This window comes from Colletotrichum tamarilloi, assembly GCF_030869305.1.
Source record: "Colletotrichum tamarilloi strain Tom-12 chromosome Unknown Scaffold_11.1, whole genome shotgun sequence".
Lineage (NCBI taxonomy): Eukaryota > Fungi > Ascomycota > Sordariomycetes > Glomerellales > Glomerellaceae > Colletotrichum > Colletotrichum tamarilloi.
The window spans coordinates 1,051,629-1,063,632 of record NW_026849394.1 but is presented as its reverse complement, the minus strand read 5'-3'; the positions used below and the strand labels follow the sequence as shown (position 1 = coordinate 1,063,632).

At 54.7% G+C, this 12,004-nt stretch overlaps 4 protein-coding genes across 4 annotated transcripts; 2 read left to right on the top strand and 2 right to left on the bottom strand.

The window, feature by feature from the left end:
• Nucleotides 1–1,055: 1,055 nt before the first annotated feature.
• On the top strand, nucleotides 1,056–2,984 carry CTAM01_04822 (histone promoter control 2; the record flags this gene model as incomplete). Its single annotated transcript, XM_060520852.1, has 2 exons — nucleotides 1,056–2,629; nucleotides 2,684–2,984. 2 exons carry the CDS (start codon nucleotides 1,056–1,058, stop codon nucleotides 2,982–2,984), a joined length of 1,875 nt encoding a protein of 624 aa, XP_060384806.1.
• A 1,040-nt stretch (nucleotides 2,985–4,024) lies between these two features.
• CTAM01_04821 (surfeit locus protein 6) lies at nucleotides 4,025–6,090 on the top strand (the record flags this gene model as incomplete). The annotated part of the gene is made up of 3 exons (XM_060520851.1): nucleotides 4,025–4,045; nucleotides 4,173–4,256; nucleotides 4,435–6,090. 3 exons carry the CDS (start codon nucleotides 4,025–4,027, stop codon nucleotides 6,088–6,090), a joined length of 1,761 nt encoding a protein of 586 aa, XP_060384805.1.
• A 1,099-nt stretch (nucleotides 6,091–7,189) lies between these two features.
• On the bottom strand, nucleotides 7,190–8,483 carry CTAM01_04820 (uncharacterized protein; the record flags this gene model as incomplete). The annotated part of the gene is made up of 4 exons (XM_060520850.1): nucleotides 7,190–7,279; nucleotides 7,338–7,789; nucleotides 7,893–8,139; nucleotides 8,217–8,483. The coding sequence occupies 4 exons, from the start codon at nucleotides 8,481–8,483 to the stop codon at nucleotides 7,190–7,192; spliced, it is 1,056 nt and encodes a 351-aa protein (XP_060384804.1).
• Nucleotides 8,484–10,190: 1,707 nt separating this feature from the next.
• On the bottom strand, nucleotides 10,191–11,483 carry CTAM01_04819 (aldo/keto reductase; the record flags this gene model as incomplete). Its single annotated transcript, XM_060520849.1, has 6 exons — nucleotides 10,191–10,486; nucleotides 10,560–10,754; nucleotides 10,823–10,936; nucleotides 10,986–11,126; nucleotides 11,187–11,265; nucleotides 11,325–11,483. The coding sequence occupies 6 exons, from the start codon at nucleotides 11,481–11,483 to the stop codon at nucleotides 10,191–10,193; spliced, it is 984 nt and encodes a 327-aa protein (XP_060384803.1).
• Between the last annotated feature and the right edge of the window lie 521 nt (nucleotides 11,484–12,004).

Below are 12,004 nucleotides of genomic sequence, written 5' to 3'. Positions count from 1 at the left end.
CGTGACTGACCGCCCACCCCATCCCATCCTGTCCATTCCCATCCTTTTTACCATTCCCCCCATAATCCATTCACCCGCCCCGTCCGCGTCCTGTTCTTCTTTCCTTGCCGTGCTTGCCCACCCCGTCCACGTTCCTCGTGGTCCTGAGGCCATCTGATCCCGTCGATGTGCCCCCCAGCCTAGTCCGAATCTCTAATTCGGCTTTAATAATAAAATTTCCCTCCCATTCACTCCTGCTGAGGCCATCCACGTCTGCTCGGTGCCCCGTTTTTCTCGTCTTGCGCAGCAGCCAAATGTCGGCCCAAAAAATAATTGTTGTTCCCCCCAAAAACGTAGCCATCCCCATCTCCTCTTTCGACCTCCCATTCCCCTCCTCCTTTTTCCTCTTCGCAACTACCACGACGCTGCAAATTCGACTGCAGAATCGTCAAATCCATCAATCTCGACATCAATCACCATCGTCGACATCCTCAAAATAACACCGTTTTGTTCGGCTCATCAAGCTGCACTCTTTGACGGTCGCCAAACTCCTCTTTTCTCTACACAACACCTCTTTTTTGTCGATCAAAGGTGCCCATTGTCGTCAAAAAAACACGCCTACCGACCATTGAGGTTATTCACGAGTTCCCACCTTTGCCAACTCCGCACGGCCACACCGCAGGTGACCACTGCTCAATCGGTGCAGCAGTCTCCTGCCTTAGCCAACCTAGTCCGTCTACCTTACATAATTCCGCGTCTGGCCCCAACCTACTTTCAGCCAATCCGGAGCTACGCAACCTTAACGTAGCAAAACGCGAACCCACCTCCCTGTCAGAAGGGAAAAAGTGAGGTCATTCAGGACGAACCTCTCAAAGCAATTCACCACGCGACTGCAATCGAAGAATAGTTCGATGCACTATACCTGCTGTTCTTCACAGTAGCCCCACGGTATCAAACACTGCCTTGAACATTTTTCAACCTCAGTACCTTTCTTCCCGGTGCAGGTGTCTGTCGAATTAACCTTCGAAGACCTCTTTTCGGTGTGGTGTTACTTTGGTGGTGGAGGAGAGCCAGCTATGCGCGACAGCTCTTCGCCTGCACTTTCATCACCACCTTCCGGCTCTATTTCAGACCCAGGCTCGCCACTAATCGGTCGGCCAAACAACAACGATATGGATATGGACGAGATCATAGTAGATCCCTCCCAACCTCGCTTCGGTGTCGCCGCAGGAGACCAGCCGCCTCAACCGGAAGTCCGCCTTACCGCTGCTGGCTTGCCACGAAAGAAGCCCGGTCGCAAACCTGGCTCTACCGTCAAGCCAAAGAATCCCGACGAGCCGCCCAAGGTGCGCCGACCTCGAAAGCCTCGCGATCCCAATGCGCCGCCCATTCAAAGGAAGAGAAAGTCGGCACCAGCTGCGGATGCCGATGCAGGCTCAGATTCCAAGTCCCTAGCCGCTGCAGCTGCATCTTCCTCCACACCTCCTCCCTCTCGACAGACCAAGATCACAGACCTCGTCGGCATCAGCTCGCCTTCCCGACCTGGTTCTGCTCAGCCCGAACACACAGCGCAAAAGGCACCCAAGCGAGAAGAGATGCCGCGTTCAATGCAAAGCATTCTGAACGCAGACCCCGAGCCCGAGCCGAAACCACAAAATACTGTTCTCCCCACGCGTACTAGCGGTCAGGGTTACGATCCTATCCGTGGAAGCTACGACCCGGTCAGAGGCATCTTTGGTAGTGCCTCATCTCCAAGACCCGCAACACAAACTGTCAACCGACCTAGCGCGTCTCCCTCTATCGCGAGCTTGGTAGATCCGCCCACGCAGAGTGTCACGTCGCCTTCTGCACAAAACTTCCGCATTGCCTCGACTGCTCAGTCACGAACTGAGAATGCATCTTTGCCAGCATCTCCGTCATACCCTGCCAGATCAATCCCTCAAGCGATCTCAAAGCCACCTGCACCCGAGCCGAAGAAGGCCCTCGCTCCCCCGCCAGTTCCAGCTATCAAGGCAGATGCGAAGCTGAAGGACGCCGCTTCGACTGCTGGTTCTGTCGCCAGCAAGAAACATTCACCAAAGCAAAAACCACAAAAGTCTGGTGTCTCTTCACCGAAGCTGAATGCTTTGGACGACTCTCGGGATCTACTCGGAGATCGTTCAATTCTAGACTTCGGCAGAGCCGAGACTGGCAAGGAGTACAAGGCCCCGGATATTGTCCTGGACATCCCTATCAAGCCCGGCGACACGAATATCTACATCAACGTGATGCGTATGGCCGAGGAGAAGTATGGCTGGGATGCCCTGCACCCTCGCCTGGCGGAGAAGCGAGATCGCAAGGCCCGCATTGCTGCTGCCTCGGCTGCCTTGGAGAAAACGGCGTCAGGCCAGGAATCTGGCGACGAAATGTCCGAGGATTCAGACAAGGAAGCTAGTAACGTGGAGATGGGCGGTATGACGAGTGGTGCCGACCTTCCCGAGAAGCCGAAGAAGAAGAAGCGCAACTTCAAAGAAGATGAGTACGACAAGGATGACGACTTTGTCGACGATTCCGAGCTTCTGTGGGAGCAGCAGGCGGCCGCTAGCCGGGATGGCTTCTTTGTGTACTCTGGACCTTTGGTGCCAGAGGTTGAGAAGCCTGCGGATACAAGGTATGTTGCATTCACTATCATTCTCATATTGCACAGTTCGCTGACACATTTCAGGCCCGACGGACTGCCCAAGCGTGGCCGTGGAAGTCGAGGCGGTCGTATTGGCGGTCGTGGCGGTACGACTCGAGGTGAGGGCGGCACTGGTCGTGGAGGCGGACCAGGCTCCCGAGGTGGTCGCGGATCCCGAGGCGGCTCTCTTACTCGCAAACCGCGTATCACCAAGTCTGAAAAGGAGCAGCTCGAGCGCGAAAAGGCGGATCGCCAGCGACAGGCTGAGCTGAGCGCCAAGTCTACAAACGGCTACTCACTTCAGCCGCAGACGCCCTCCTTTGCAGCTGGAATGGCAGGCGCGTAAATCGCCCAGAAACCCTTCTACTACGACACAACGGATGCTACATGACCACGGCATATATCCTCGTCGAGAGGAATGGTGTCTTTGAAGACACGGCTCGCAACAAACGAACATACGAAAGTGGATTGATATGAGAGAGTCCTTAAGTAGGCTACTGTTGCGGCTACGACTTGAGAAAGACTAGCGAGAGGCGGTTGTCTTATCCGAAAAAAAAAACAATCGGAACAGGCGTTGTGATGTCAATGCCTTTTCCTTGGCCATTGACTTTGCTGAGGGTGACATGATTATTAGGCTGGGCGGCACTGCTTCTCAGACGGCATGGGGCGGCATGGGAATCCCAGGATTGCGGCGTTCAGGCTTGTAGGACTGATTATTGGACGGAATGGGTCTACAGTTGGGCGGTTCCACTTATCCACTCGTGGCGGTGGAGTTTCCAAGCCGTGTGATAGATTTGCGAATTGTGTTATGGTATTCCGGAGTAGAGATGTATGCTTAGAAAGACTTACTACCAATCAAAGCAGTGATTAATGCCATTGGTGGTTACAACTTGACTTCGGTATCTCAGTGCAACACTCTAGGGCAGTACAACATTGGTGGTCAGATAAGCATATGTTTCAAGATGAGCGAATCCCAGCCCGAAGTTTGGTGATGGGGTCTGCAGTTTGGACCCTGAGGTTTGAAGCCGGACAACTTGCTAAGATGCGTATATCGGGGCGCTATGTCATTGCGGGGTGGAAATCGAGCTCACCGCCCCCAAAAACAGGTGATAGTTCGGTGGCAGAAAAGCGCCAAGATTTCGCATAAGCGATTTCTCCACACCCCAAAAAATTTCGAACTGCCCGAAAATTCGCAGCCAATCCGCCCGCAACCGCCGCAGTATCAAAGCTCTGTCTCTGTTCACCGAGTCTGCTTGCACCCGCCTAGCCGTTGATTTTCGTTTGGCTCAGCAGCACTCCAACCCACCCTTTTGCGGCCAACACATAGAAGAACATTTGCTTCTTTCAATAAGAATCTTACAGGCCAAGGAACAGAACAAAGGGAATATGGCGGAATCTACTTTGCAGGTTCGTTGTGTTGCCCGTGCCCCGCCACCGGCCGAAGAAAAAAAAAAGAAGAGAGAGGAAGGCTGCTGGCGGCGGTGATGATCCTATGAGATCGCCACAAAAGACACAATGTTAACATGCTTCGTAGGATCGCCTGCGCGAGCACTCAAAGGCCTTTGATGGTCTCTTGTCCCTCATTCCGGCAAAGATGTACTATGGAGAAGACAACTCTGTATGTTTGCCCCCAGTCCGCACCTTACATCCTTCAATGGCCCTGCAAAGCAAAATCGCAAAGCGACCGAAAGGAAGCCAGCCTCGTCCCCTACTCCATCGCTTGTGCCTTGGCTACACAGCACCACAATACCTTCTATTAAAGAGCGCACTTTGCTCACGCTTCTTTCTTGCAACAGGAACAATGGAAGCGGACGAAGCAGACGAAAGCCGAAGCCAAAGCCGCAAAGACGGCCAAGTTGGACCCCGACAGCGAGCTGAACCGCAACGCAAAGGAAGTCATGGACGAGCGGGCGGCGCGCAACAAGCGCAAGCTGGAGGCGATGCAGGAGGAAGAGGACAAGGAGGACGACGAGCCCATCCCGGGCGTGCAGAGGGAGCTGCCCGGCCAGGGCCTGCGGATGAACAAGGACTATAACAAGAAGCAGAAGACGGCCGACCTCCCGATCGACACGATTGATGACGCCAACCCTGCCGAGATGTCGCAGAACCAGCTCATGAGGATGGCGAAGAAGGAAGCCAAACTGGAGAAGCGCGCGACCAAGAAGGCGAAGAAGGCTGAGAAGAAGGCTGCTAAGCTGGAGGCTGCTGGTGGTGACGCCGCCATTGCCGATGCTGACGCTGAGGTGCCCGAGGTCAAGGAGCCCAGCAAGCCCGCCGCCACCAAGGCTGCAAAGTCCCCGGCGGCTGCCAAGAAGGAATCCAACAAGAAGCAACAGAAGAAGGCCGAGTCCAAGGATGCCAAGCCCGTCAGCAACGACCACGATAGGGACGCGGATAAGGATGAGGACGAGGAGTACGAAACCGTCGACGAGTCCGACGACGAGGCCGAACCCGCGACAAAGTCCAAGTCCAAATCCGCCGACCTCAACCCCCTCGACCTCTCCGGCCTCGCCCAACAACAAAAGGCCACAGAGTCCAGCGGCGCCTCGACACCGGCCTCGCCAACCTTTGACACCGCGGCCGCCGCCACCGCGAGCACGACAACCTCGACGAGCTCCACCGTCCCGCCCTCCGAGAAGCCAAAGCACATCAAACTCCCCGCCGACACCTCCGCCCTCCGCGCCCGCCTCGCAGCGCGCATAGAAGCCCTCCGCGCCGCCCGCAAAGCCGACGGTCCCGACGGCAAACCGATCCGCACGCGCCAGGAGCTCATCGAGGCGCGCCGCTTCAAGCAGGCCCAGCGCAAGGAGCACAAGAAGGAGCTCCGCACAAAGGCCAAGCTCGAGGAGGAGGCCCGGCGCGAGGAGACGCTCGCGTCAAACTCCCCCAGCGTCATGTCGCCTCGCGTCGGCCTCGGCGGCGACGACGGCGACGAGCCCGCCAACTTCGCCTTCGGCCGCGTCGCCTTCGACGACGGGACGAAGCTCTCGCACGACCTCTCCCACGCGCTCAACACGCACAAGAAGCGCGGGCCCTCGGACCCCAAGACGGCGCTCATCAAGATCCAGAACCAGAAGAAGCGCCTCGCGGCCCTCGACAAGGAGAAGCAGGCCGACATTGCCGAAAAGGAGCAGTGGCTCGTCGCCCGGAAACGCGCCGAGGGCGAGCGCGTGCGGGACGACGAGCAGGCTCTCAAGAGGGCGGTCAAGCGCAAGGAGCAGACCAAGAAGAAGAGCGAAAAGGCGTGGAAGGAGCGCAGCGACGGGGTGGCCAAGTCGATTCGCGAGAAGCAGAAGAAGCGCGAGGATAATCTGAAGAAGCGCAAGGATGATAAGCTGGCGCATAAGCTCGGTCGCAAGAGCGGGAAGAAGGTTGGCGGCGGTGGGGCGAAGAAGACCAAGGCGCGTCCTGGGTTTGAGGGGAGCTTTGGCGGCGGTAAGAAGAAGAAATAAGCGTGAGGCTTGAGCAGAGAGCTATCGTGAGGAATGAGGTTTGAGGCCGTGAGGAGGTTGGCGATACAGGAGATTAATCGATATCCCCCCCCCCCCCCCCCCCCCGGAGCAGTGGAGGCAGGACACAAGTTGTGTGTGTGTCCGAGGAAAACCGACGAGCGGTTTTTTTTGCATCATCACTATGGATGGAAAACGGCGTTTTTGGGAACAAAAAGAGAACTACTGTACATTGTTTTGTCTTTTTTCTTCTGCACAAAAAAAGGGGGACGGCGGCGTAGGAGGGAACCCATGAATACATATTTCAATCGTTCTAGCCATGTCACGGTTGTTTTCATCGCTTCGTGAACTTCCACTGCTGTATATCAGTGCAGAGGATAGTCAGTGTCTCCGAGGCTATCGATACGAGGTTGGTATGACTCGTAGGGAAGGAAGACTTCAGATTCAAGCTCTCATCAACGCCGGCCGGATATATGATATATGGCCATATCTTGCACATCTCAGCTAAGACAACAACGCAAGGCAAGGAGACGGTAGAACAAGCCCATGCAAATCTTTCAAACTGATATCCCACACTCATTTTCCCTCTTCGCTCTCGTTTCTCGGGACGTGGACTGAGTGTGTTCTGCATTAAAACGATCGCTTACGGTAAAAAAAAAGTAGTTGAAACCCAACCAACTACACGCGTGTGTATTTTTCGCCGTCCCATCATCCTTCATTTTTTTCCCTTGCTGGAAACCGTTTTCTCTCCCATGAGGCAAAAAGAAGGGTATAGCGCCCTTTCATGATATTTTGCCCCCAAGTTTGCGAACCCAATATCCTGCTCCCCCACGGCCACCTTACATGCTGCACATTTTTTGGTTTGATGGGGAGCATAAGAAAGTCGCTTTCCCCTGTTGCTTTATTTTATCATTTCTCGTGAGGGTTCGAATTTGGTGAAGGTTGGGAGAGCTCAATGCTGGGGCGTTTCGATGTGTCTAGGTTGTGAATGGGATTGAGAAATGGGGGAGTCGTGTTCCCGAAACTCGCTCAGTGCTCTCTGCCCTGTACAAAGTCGAGGCAGCGGAATGATCGGTTTCGAGGATGTCGAGGTCGATTAGGTTTACAAGAGGGAATCAAGACGGGTGAAGACACTAAGACAGGCAGCCACAACTTCGAGTTGCAGCTCCTTATCCTTGCCCTTGCTGATTTCCTGTAAAAGTGTTAGATCCAGGCCATGAAGCCACATAGGGAAATTCTGTTCAACATACGTCTGCGATGACTTGAGGCAGGTTGGCACCGATACCGTTGCCGGTAGCCTTCTTTCCAAAAGGCCATTGGCTGTAGTCGGCGAGAAGCTCGTCTGTCTGGGCAAAGGCACGCTCGCGGGCCTCGTGGCCGAGGGTGCTCAGGGCGTTCTCGAGCACGTTGGCAGCGTAGGCGGCGCACACCATGGCAAGAGTACGGACGTAACGGAATTCGAGGTTCTCGGGCAGGAATTGGGATGCGGGGAGGACGACAGTACGCTGGGTCAAAACGTTGCGGACGCGGCGGCGAATCTCCTCCTTGGCACCTCCGTCGGCGACGGGGTGGGTCGCCATATCGAACAGTAGGAAGTTGCGCTTCTCGGTGCGGAGGATGCCCTTATCGACTAGACCCTTGGCTAGGCGCTCGCGAACCTGCTTTAATTGGTATCCGATCTTCATCAGATTCCAGGTCTCTCCTGTAGGTGGCCCACATCCGTCAGCCAGAGTGCTTTCCAAGGGCGAAGTGGACAGCGCAATGCTCCATTCCATTTCAGGGAGGGGAGAGGGGGGTAGCTTTACCGCTCATCAGATCGATCCAAGAGCTGACACTCATCTTCTCGCTCTGCTTCATCATCTTCAATGCCTCATCGAGCAGGACCTCGCCTGTCAGGGTGTCGTCGATAACCTCAATGACGCGGTCCGCGAGGGGGAAACGTCTTCTCGAGGCATCCTTCTGCATGCTGATGCGACCGCGGAATGCGAGTTCGATGACGATGCATCCTCTCAGAGCGTATGAGATGTTGTCGTTCCAGAATGACAGGTAACCCTGCACCGTGTAAAAAGTCAATTAGCGACCTGGCTTCATGTGTGGAAATCGGTGCGCAGCGCTCGTCGTCGGCATACCTGCTTGTCCTTGAGACCGAGGAGCAGAACCTCCTCCATCAACGTCAGCTTGGGTTGTTTGCTGCGCTCGGCGCTCTCGCTGATGTCGCGGGGGTCGAAGGCGATCTTGTGGCCGTTCTCGCCGCTCTCGTAGCTCGTCTCGGGGGCGCTATCCTTGATGTTGGGCGTTGAGTTGGTCCGGCTGGCGCCATTGCTGGCCTCACCATCGCCGGCCGCGGCACCTCCGCCTCCACGGCGTCGGGTAAGACCTCCTGCCGCTGCTGACATTGTGTCTGATGTCGAGATGGTGTCGTGGGTATGTCGTCAAAGGGAAAGGGAGGTAGGGCTGGCTCGGGGATGATCCTGAGATTCGGGCCCGGTCAAGCAATGGTCGCAGATGAGACGCTAAACACTCGTCGCAGGTCGCGCAGGTCGTCACCGGATAGCAAGGCGATGAAGGACGTGCCAGCAAGGTGTTGGAAAGTTACTTGCAGGTCGTAAGGCTGCGGGCGCTCGGTCGTGATGTCGAGGCGCTTTCTTTCTCTCCCTATCTCGGCGATCGGGCCAGGGAGCTGACAGCTGCTGCGCGGGCTGAAATGGTCCTTGTGGGTTATGTGTCAGAAGTTTGGGGACACCCTTTTGTGATGGTGGCTAGAGATGGCGAGAAGCAATACAATCCTGCCGATGGAAGCAAGCTGTTGATTGAAGCAATGTGTCAAAGGAGAAATCTGACGCTTCTGTCGTGTGCCCTTTGCTTGTATCTCCTCGAAGGCCTGCTTGGTTGGCTAAGTTTTGGCCCCTTCTGCCAGTAAATGGAATTTCTCGCAGCCTGGAAATTGCACCGCCCCAGCTGTGGTGCACGGGCCAGGTGCGCCTGTTGAGCTCTTGTGGCGCCATGAGGCTTGGGCTCCACCTTGAAGCACGACACAATGAGCCCGGTGGATGGAAGGGAGGGAGGGACCTTCTCCCCCCCGGCTCGTGGACCCTGACTAGGCATCTTCTGTAAATAATACGATGTTGCCCCGTACCTTACATACTGAGAGCTCTCCATCTGGGCCTTCACATGTATCATGTATCTGTCCGCCGACATGCTGTCGTGCTCTTCGTTCTTCAATTTTGGGCATCATCGGGACATCATCATGTTCGATTTCTGCCGCTAAAATCGTAGCATGGAGCTCCGCAGGTGCCGACATTACTGCCCGTCTTCGCCGGTCTTGACTCAAGCCGCCAAAGTCTATTTGATCAATCCAATCCACAATTTCTTGTCTTGTTATCGACCTGTCTGTTTCACATCGCGATATCCATTTTTCCGCCTCGAGATCATATCTTATCAGCGACTCTCGTGAACACGTGGCTGGACGCGTGTGCTGAACGAAATAGATTTCCACCCCTGGCGTTGACACCCTGTCTCACTAGGGAGAAACGGCGAGCTGCGCGAAGCACTTTTTCAATGGCTTCCAACATTCCTTTGCAATCAACGGCCACCGTGGCCTTGGTACGCCCTGTAGGCCGCCAGCCGAGACAACTTGTATCGCCGTGCCCTACACGGCAATTGGCGCAGTAAAGGCGGGAGAAGCATTCAAATTGAGTTCGCTCTATCGTAGACCAGCATTGAATACAAGTTGCTTCCCGCAACGTATGCAGCATTCACATGGCAAACTTCTGCGTCCGGATACTGAGGTACTCGGCTTCAGAGCTTAGCGCGGTTTTGCGGGGCATGGTGTAGGGAGCTGGTCCGGTTGACCTGCTTACTGTGGGTCCGATAACCCCGCCAACCACCGATCGCCGTCCGGAGCTCTCGTGTGAAGATGCCGGAACAGCTCCGTAATTTTCCTCCGAGAGTGTGGCAGGATGAGCGAAAGCTTTCCAGGAAGGCGGGAGTGACAATGTGATCATTACAACCGATTTATGTATGCATCTCTACTCTCGAGCTTGAGTTCCAGGCGATCTACAGCTAGCGCTAGAAGCATCAGCCCACGATCCAGACGGTCCATACTAGTGGCCGACTGCGGCCTCATGCATTGCGGAGAATCTCTTGCCCTCAGGCTTGTTGGCTTCCACCAGCTTCCTGATGGCAAGGACGTCGTTCTCCGACAACTTCACATCCCGGGAGGCCCAGTTCTCCTCCAGCCTCTTCGGCTTGGTAGTACCCGGGATGGTGATGAGACCTTGGGCAGCCACCCAGGCCAGGGCAAGCTGAGCAAGAGAGCAGCCCTTTTCGGTAGCGATCTTCTTCATCTCGTCCACGATGGCCTTGTTCTTATAAAAGCTCTCTCCTTGGAACTTGGGGACTGTGATGCAGGTCAGAAAATGTGCTCACCGGGGAAAGAGAAGGAAGGCATTCGAGTGCCTGTGACTACATACCAGTTCGACGGAAGTCATCGGGCGCGAAGTCCTCGGGGCTCTTATAGTCGAAGTTGTCGACCAACCAGCCGTGGCCCAATGGGCTGAACGCTACAAAGGCAACATCCAATTCCTTGGCCGTTTGAATTAGGCCGCTCTCCTCGTGGAGGGTCTCAAAGGCAGAATACTCCGCTTGGACCGCATCGACCTTTGCGACTTTTCAAACGTCAGTTTTTAATTTCATGAAAGATGAAGCTGAAGTCATTGTGGCGGATGGGACATACTCGAGTTAGCCTCGCGCAGGGTTTTGGCAGAGCACTCTGACAGGCCAATGTACTTGGTCTTCCCCTCCTTCCGAATCTCGTCAAGAGCAGCGATGGACTCCGACAGAGGTGTCTCTATAGCCTTTGTTAGATGAGTAGAGATAGGCTAGAGAGGATATCATACTCGGATCGATTCTATGCAGGTAATACAGGTCTGGTGCGAAGCCTAGTCTTTCGATGGTACCATCGATGTAAGACCGGATATGGGATCTCGAGTTGGTGACACTGCGGTCCTTGAAGACATCAAAGCCACACTTGGAGGCAACTTGACATATAAGGTCAATACTAGATCATCACACGAGGCCATAAGTGAACTTGAGCTTACCAAAGACCTTATCCCGGACGTTGTGCTTGCGGATGAAATCCCCGAGGATCTTCTCGTTAAGACCTGCGTCGTACGCAACCTGATATCATGTAAGGGAACGTCATAAAAGAGACTTGCTACGTGCGGCACAGGGCTTACAGCAGTGTCCCAAAAGGTACAGCCCAGCTCGATTGCTTTTAGAAGCACTGGCTCCGCCTGCTCAGCCGAGAGCCTAGTGCCCATGGCCGACGTTATGCCCATTGCACCGAACCCCGGTACTGGGACGCGGATGCCGCCAAAGGGGAGAGTCTTGACCATCTTGGTATGGAATTGGAGTGATGATGATGGGTGTGTAGGGACAGCGAGTAGTAAAAGAATAACTTTGTAGAATTGCAAGTGATACATCAGTTGATAGACATTGAGGGAAAGAATCGGTGGCTTTATATAAGTTCTCGTGCAGGGTCATCATCAATCGTTCTCGTAAAGCGGAGCTATGGCCTACAGCTTTAGCCCGGTAATTTTCTTTAGAAAAGTAAGCAAACCGCAGATTTACTGGCCATAACAGATAAACCCGAATGCTGTATTCGTGACTTATTTGACTTGTTCTGCCTCTACGGCTTCAGTTTTGAAACCAGCGAGTCATCGTACTGGATGTTATGACGTTCGGCTCCGTGTGCAGGTCAGCCGGTGCTAAAGGCCGCGTCTAAGTCCGCCAACCCCCACAACTCGGATGACATCTAGTACAAAGCCTTGAGCTTCCCGGGTCTATGTTGTTCTATATAACCAATCTTTTCACACTACGCTCCTAGCACTGAAATCCTAATTCATCATCGCCGTCT